General features: G+C 49.8%; 1 protein-coding gene across 1 annotated transcript in view; it reads right to left on the bottom strand.

The window, feature by feature from the left end:
• LOC103800836 (retinoic acid receptor RXR-alpha) overlaps positions 1–7,366 on the bottom strand; it is a 31,093-nt gene that overhangs the window by 15,068 nt on the left and 8,659 nt on the right. Inside the window, exon 4 of the mRNA XM_009073225.1 lies at positions 123–292. Within this exon, the coding sequence (XP_009071473.1) occupies positions 123–292 (170 nt within the window). The remainder of the gene's footprint in view (positions 1–122; positions 293–7,366) is intronic.

Below are 7,366 nucleotides of genomic sequence, written 5' to 3'. Positions count from 1 at the left end.
ACAAGATAATCTCTCTCTGCCCTGGGCTCACGGCTGTGCTGGTGTTCATTTACTCCTGATGCCCCACAGCCATCCCACCTGTTCCAAGAGCCTGGGATGGGGTTGGGGCCAAGGGTCCTCACCGAGCTCGGCGTCAAGCCCATGTTTGCTTCGATGTATGTCTCTGTCTTTGGCTCCACAGCAAGTTCAGCTTCCAGGATCTTTTCCACAGGCATGTCCTCGTTGGCGCTACTTGTCGACTCCACCTCGTTCTCATTGCGGTCCTTCCCCCTCTGCCTCTCCTCCTGGACAGCTGGAAGTGGACAGAGAAGGGACAGTGTCAGCCTGGGGCTCCTGGCCATGGTATCATGGACTGAGCTGGGACCCCCAAGCTCCATGAAGCTACAGGTTTACTTGGCCATGAAAACCCAAAGCACCCTCAGACCTGCAGGATCACCCAGACATCTAATGTCTTGTCCTCCCACCAGTGTGGTCAGTGAGTCTCAGGCTTGGATAGTCCAAGGGGTGTAAGGTTTGGGGAAGCCACTGAGCATTCCAAGCCTGGGAGAGATGCTTCATGTGTGCTCCCTGGGGGAGCGTGGAAAGGGAAGAGCCTGCTCAGCTTTGGCCTCTGCTGGGAAATTCCCCTTCCTGCAGAGGGAGAGGTCCTGGAGCAAAACGGTTAAGGACATAGAAAGCAAACGAAGCAACATGATGAGTCACTGCAGGAGAAGGAAAGGGATGAATGAAGTGACAAGGGAATCCCAAAAAAAAGAGAAATCGGTTCAAAGCATAAATCCAGAGTTCAACCACCTTCTGAGGCTGCTAGAGCTGAATTCCCATGGAGGTCATGCCATGCACCTATCTAGCTCCCTGGTCCAGCAGCGATGCCCAAGGCTGAGCAGAGCTCCATGGCAGGATGGTGCTCCCGTGGGACAGGAGCTCCATGCAAACCACTATCCTGTTTTTGGCTTGGGGCAACCTCTAAACAGACAGGAGAGACCTGTCCCAAATCCTGTGTGGTAGGAGTAATCTCGCCAGGAGCATGTCACATGCTGATGAGTTAATGTCTGAGCAGTGAAGAGATGAAAAACACTTATTAGATGCTAATAACATTATTATTAATGACCTCCCTTTGAAGCCAGCACACACTTTCCCTAAACCTGGAAAGCAGCTTTATGCAGTTACAGTGGGAACTCTCTCTTGCTCCACCAGCAGGTCACATACCTTAAATCCCACACTTTTCCAAACACCATTGTTTCCCACAGTATGTTTTATCCCAGTCCAGTTGAGAACAGCCCAAGCAACAGGAGTTTCCATCACTGGCCATGAGAGACAACTCTTTGAATTTACCCAGCTCTCTGCTGGGACTGAATGAGACACTCAGTAACATAAAAGCTCTGCTATTTACTGACAATTATCCCAACACTTCCCCTCCCTGCTGAATTTGGAGCTGGTTATGTGATGTTCAGGGGAACAGCAGGGGCACAGGTATCATTCAGGGGAAACCAGAGCTGTCTGTAACACAACAATCAGTGGGACCTGCTCTATCCCTAGTGCAAAAATAAAACCTGCAATCTAAAACTCATTTCTTACAAACCAGGAAATTAAGACACATGCTAAATGAAACCTACATGGACATTGAGCCCATTAACCCAACTCCTGGGGCTGATTCCCACTGTTTGCCCTTCCCTAGCTGCAGTGGTAGTGTCACTGTTTGCTGCATGTCAACAGTGCTCTGCCTCCTTCCCTGTGAAAGCTGTTATACAAAAAAGCAAGAGGTTATTTTCTGCAAACTACTCTGAAGTTTATGGGCTGCAGAGGCTCCTAAGGCCCACACAACATGCTCTGCTTGGGCTGCCAGTGCCAGGTAAGCTGCTGCTGTCAAGGGCTCAGATCTGTGTCATGGCTTTTGTCCATCTGCCTCTTGTCTGGCATGGATTTGTCTTCTTCTTTTTCAGGCCAACATAAAACCCTGCTTAAATTTCACCCCCCCTCACACCTTACTCCTGCTTTTTTGATCATCAGAGAGATAGAAAGTTTTGCTTAATGCCAACCCTCCTTCAACAGCACAGATGCACAAAAAACTCCTCTGGGCACATTAGAAGAGATAAAACACCTACTAAATAACAGAAAAGCCTGAGAGAAAGGCAAAGCCACAACAAATGGGATCTTATAAAATGACTTAAATGCCAAAGACCTGATGCACAGTCGCAGCAGGTCTCAAGGATAAAGATGCAAAGTTGGTTCCTTGCTCTGAGATCAACCACCTCCATCACTGGGGTCACTGCACCAGGGTGTCAGTCCCAAAAACACATCCTTGTGCTGAACACTGGGATTTGTGGGAAGCTTTGCAGAGGTCTGGGGAGACAGTGGCTACTTAAAGCCTTTACATCTGCAAATCTCAACCTCATCAAAGCCAACAGCCAAATTCTTGGCATAAAGAATCAGACACACTTCAAGGGTTACAGGAGAGAGACTCTTCCAGGCCATCACGACAGCACTTGCTAGTGATTAGGCTGAATCCAGCTGATATAAAGGGGAGATGGAAGAGACAGATGGGAAGAGATTATACACGTAAGTAGTTATTTCTATTGATCTGTGCTTTGAGCTGCTACACCAGAAAATTGGTGCTGCAGCTCTCTGCAGAGCTGGTCAGGGGACAGCTGACTCATCCCAGCTCAGCCCCACGCAAACCCGACACTCGCCCCGGCCCAGCTGGCTGCCAGCAGCAGTGCCACCCCAGGCAGAGCAGATGGTGTATTCCCACCCAGTAGCCAAAGATAAACCCAGTCCGTTAGCTGCTTTGCTACCCCCATGTTTCCAAGACCAGCCAACACTCTCCAAAGGCAGGACCAGCCTGGCATCACTCTATGATTGCCCCCATCCACCCATCCATCCATCCATCCATCCATCCATCCATCCATCCATCTATCCATCCCATCCTATCCTTCACTCTCTGGGCTGCAGCAAAGCTATTTCCCAACGCTGAGCTCAGAGACCCCATTATCCACCCTTCTCCCTGGAAGATCCCTCATGCACAAGTCTTCCCCAAGATGTGCATCTGCAGGAGCAGGTGACTGCACTATGCAAAGCTCAGCTGCTCCTTGCTTGAAGGACCCACACTACCAGGTGTCTGTGAATCCAACCTGTTCCTCACTTGGAAAGGATGCAGGATACCTCCCAGCCATGGTTGATGGATGTAGCTTTCAGGGATGACTGCAAGGTTGTTGCCTCAGTTGCTGATATTACTTTCTCTCCCTACAGGCAGCTCAAGGAATGAAGTGGAAACAGTTTCATTCTTCATGTGTGCAACAGGTTTGCTGCTGCAACAGCTCTGTGCCTGGCCTTGGGGTACACATGAACTCTGCAGCAACAGTCATCTTACTGTCACCTTGTTCTTCCAGGCAGGGCATGTGATAGGGTGCACTTGTAGGCACACAGGGAGCTAAAAACAGCTCTCCCCATCCCTGGAGTGACCATCCTGACTCCCACCACACCCAAATCCTGCCTCAGCACACAGGTTGGTCTGGACAAACCACAGGGTTTGGCTGGGATGGATGCAGGGAAGCCATGGAGAGGAGCAGGTGTCCTTGTCCTTCCACGTTCCTGCTCAGACTCTGAGTGTTTGCAGAGTTCCACTCTTAGGACTGTGTTGTTCCCAATGATGCTGATTTTTCTGGTCCTGGGGGTGGCACAGCATTTGACCAAGAGCGTGGGTCTATGCATCTCAAATGCAGGAGGTGAGCCAGACATTTTGCTTGTTGTATCCCAGAAAACAATCTCCCGTGAGGCAGAGCAGTGGTTACCCCAGTCACGTCATGTTTCCAGAGGTGACTTCTCCACACTCTCCGTGTTGCTGGCTTTGCCAATGCTTTTGTTTTTCTTTAAGGAGACTCATATGGCCGAGAGCTTTTCCAGGCTGATTTTCTAAACATAAGGGAAGCATTTGAACCTTGCAATCCACTTGAGGAGAAAAAAAGATGTTGTAGTCAGAGAGGCAGCCCCACCTCCTCAAGCTATGTCTCAGCAGAGCCAAGGACAGAAGCCTGTGTTTTCCATGGCACCTGATGAAGAGGCTTTTGTGTTATTCTGCTTGATTTGGCCTGTACTTGCCTAAGGCAAGTTGCTGTCATTTTCCATCTCAAGCTTCTCCAGCCCATCTGCACTTCCCCAGGCCATAGTACGGCAAGACACAGAGCCCCATGTGTCCAGACCATTTCTTGGTGACCTCTATCTCTTTAAGAGCCAAAATGTTTCATCCCATGGATTGCAGATGAGCCTCAGCTGTCCAAATCCAAGGGCTGATGTGCCAAAATGCCAGATCCATCCTCTGCTGGTGTCCACATCAACACTAGACACCTTGTTTTGCTCATGGAGCAGCATCTGATGGCCAAATAAACAGGTAAGCAACCAACCCAGCTCAGGTGCCCAAACCAACCAGTGCAGGTGGCTGTGGATGAGCAATGAACTTTCCAGCTGCTGGAGAAGAGCAAGATGCTCACTGAGGCCCTGGAAGGACTTGGAAGACCCAAACCTGCTCATTCTCCCAGCCTAGAATTGGGTGGCTCATTATTTATGAGGTGCTGGGTAGAGGGATATTGGGGATTTCTATTTCACTTGCAATGGAATTATTTGGCTCTACTGCCTTTTAAGAAGCCACATCTTCACTGTGTATCATCAGCATCTTGAAGTGCTTATGCCTGAGGTACCTGTTTATATCAAAAATGCCACAATAGTTGAGGAAACTAATTCAGACAGTGTTTCTTCTGCCTTGATTTCATGTGTCACCTCCTTTTTCCAGAGGTGCAGCTTTCTGCTACTGTAAACAACCTCAAAAGCTGAGACACATGAAATGGTGGGTTTTTTTCTCCAGCATTTTCAACTGAATGCTGTAGTTTTTCATGAAAGGCAAAATATTGCCATGACAATAAAATAAAAGCAACTTCAGAGTGTCAAAAAGTGGAATGGAGTCAGTCCACATGGGGAATGGCTCTGGAAAACAACAGCAAGAATCACTGGTTCACTTCACTCTCCAAAGCCAAACACCAAAGTATAAGCAAACAGCAACATGCTAAAGGAGAGAAAACCATAAACCAAACCCTTTTGCTCAACCTAAGAGCATCCTTAAAAGCAAAAAAAAACAACAAACCCAGCACCATTTAACCAGCTGGTTTAAAGAGCAGCACTTTAAAAGGATATAAGAAACAAGCTCATTAAGCTGGAAGACATTTTCCATTCCAAAATTACTACTAAAAATAACTGTGCTTCTGAACTCTGCCCCTTCACTAGGCGGTGGCCACTTGCCTGCTCTTGCATTCACTTGGACAGTGGGTTGGAAACCTGACTTCCTGCTCTTTCTCCCCAGACTCCTCGTAGTCCTGCTGGTCCTGAGAGATGCTCTGGGAGTCAGGATGGCTCCAGATCCAGGAGGTGCAGGGAAATGCCATGGCAGGGGAATAGGCACAGCTCAGTGAGTGGCTGCTGTTAGTGTAGGAGTTGAGCTCCAAGTTACTCCATGTTAGAAGGAAACTTCAGTCCCTCTGGACTAAGTGATGTATCTGAGCAACTCCTTGGAGACATAGGGAGGTCTCCAGGCTGTGGACTAAGAGATGTTGCAAGTCCAACCCCTCCCAGGTTAAATCCCTCAGCTCAACACCAGTGCAAGCAAGAGGGGGAAAAACAACCCACAGACACAGGGCAAGAGGAGGAATTAACTCAGGCTGTGAAGTTGAATGAAGTCCTGAAGTCAGAGCTCAGGGATGCAGCAGCTGGACAGGCATCCTGGATGCTCAAGGCATGACTCTGGATCATGTCATGGAGGTAAGCTGCAGTCATGCTGTACTTGGACCATGCTGCACCTGGATTTAAGAACCATGGAGGTCAGCTATGCAGCCTGAGCTGCAGCCACTAGAGGAGAAAACTTTTCTGATCCCAAAATGGGATATGAGCTTCCCAGTGGAGACGCATCAACATCCACTTTACCTAGTTGGCATCAAACCCAGCATCAGTGCTCCACACCCCACACCAACAGCTTTCAGCCCAGCACATGGAGCCCTCTAACAAACTGGGCAGCCCAGCAGGTCCCACGGAGCCAGTGTGGCTCAGCCCAGGAGCCGCTCGCGTCCGGAGGCGGCGCTGGGGGAGGCAGAGGCAGGAGATGGAGTGGGGCCGAGCTGTGCTGGTTCCCAACGTCTGCTCCCTGCTCGCTGGCCAAGGAGGCCAACGGGAGCATGAGAAAGGGCTGCTCGCTGGTATTTCCTGCTCGCTGTGCGATCCGCAGGCGCTGCCAGCAGCGCAGGGGCCGAGACCTCCTCACACGAGATGGAGACTGTGCTGCAAGGCAAGGCCACAGCGTGTGCAGCCTCTGATGACCTCCTTCACCTCTGCCCTAACCCCAGCTAGTGGCACTGCATACAAGCCACGTTTATCCCAAGCCCCATTTATCCCAAGCCCCCTTTATCCCAATCCCCCTTTATCCCAAGTCCCCTTTATCCCAAACCCCTTGGTGTTTACTCCCACCTCTTCACAAGACCTCTGCTTCCCTAACTCCAAGGCGCTTTTTCCCTTTAAAATCCAATTCTGCTGAGACTCAGACACCTTAGACACTAATGAGTAACAGATCAAGCAGGGAGAGTTCTGCTTCTGGATGCAAACAGCCACCCCCACAATAATAATCCCTGCATTAGTCAAGATCCCTGATGGTAATCTTAATTTTGTTGACTATCCGGTATTTAGTGGGAGACAGAGTACAAAAACCAAAGCCTCACGCAGCTGGCAGTAATTCATAGGGGAAAAATGTTCCCAGTTGCTTATTTATTATAGCTGCAACAGCTCAGAGTCCATGAGGCTCATTCACTATGAACGCAGAGTCAGGATCTATCTTACAAGTCTTCAGTGGGGAACAGCAAGAAGAGATGCACACAAGAGGAGGAATCTTCTGCTTCTGCAGGCTTTCACCTCTTCAAGCCAAGGCTCATAGCCCTGAAGCCATCCCTGACCTTCCAGCATGACCCCACAGACACCCTCTGCCTCTCACCCTCCTGGGCACGCTGCTTCCTCTGCCCTGGCCAGGCACACGGTCAAGGTTCATCCCTCCAGGTCTGCTCTTGGCATGTTCAGCTGGAGACCTCCCAGCTGTTGGGACCAAACCCTTCCAGACTCCCATCAGCTGCCCAAGAGGTCCTGTTTATTTTCCTTCTCTAATCTAAGCCCTTTTCCTTTTACCCTCTGGCACAGGTCTTTGGGTCCAACCATAGTGCTCACCCCTCTTCCTCCCAAAATCAATCTACAGGTCACAGTACTGCTCACCACCACAGCTCTGCCTCTCACCACAGCTACAGGACCCACTTCAGAGGGTTTTACTGCACTGCCACAACATCCAAGT

Source organism: Acanthisitta chloris, unplaced genomic scaffold (assembly GCF_000695815.1).
Source record: "Acanthisitta chloris isolate BGI_N310 unplaced genomic scaffold, ASM69581v1 scaffold26574, whole genome shotgun sequence".
NCBI lineage: Eukaryota > Metazoa > Chordata > Aves > Passeriformes > Acanthisittidae > Acanthisitta > Acanthisitta chloris.
The sequence above is the reverse complement of the archived record's forward strand: the minus strand, read 5'-3'. Positions and strand labels throughout refer to the sequence as shown.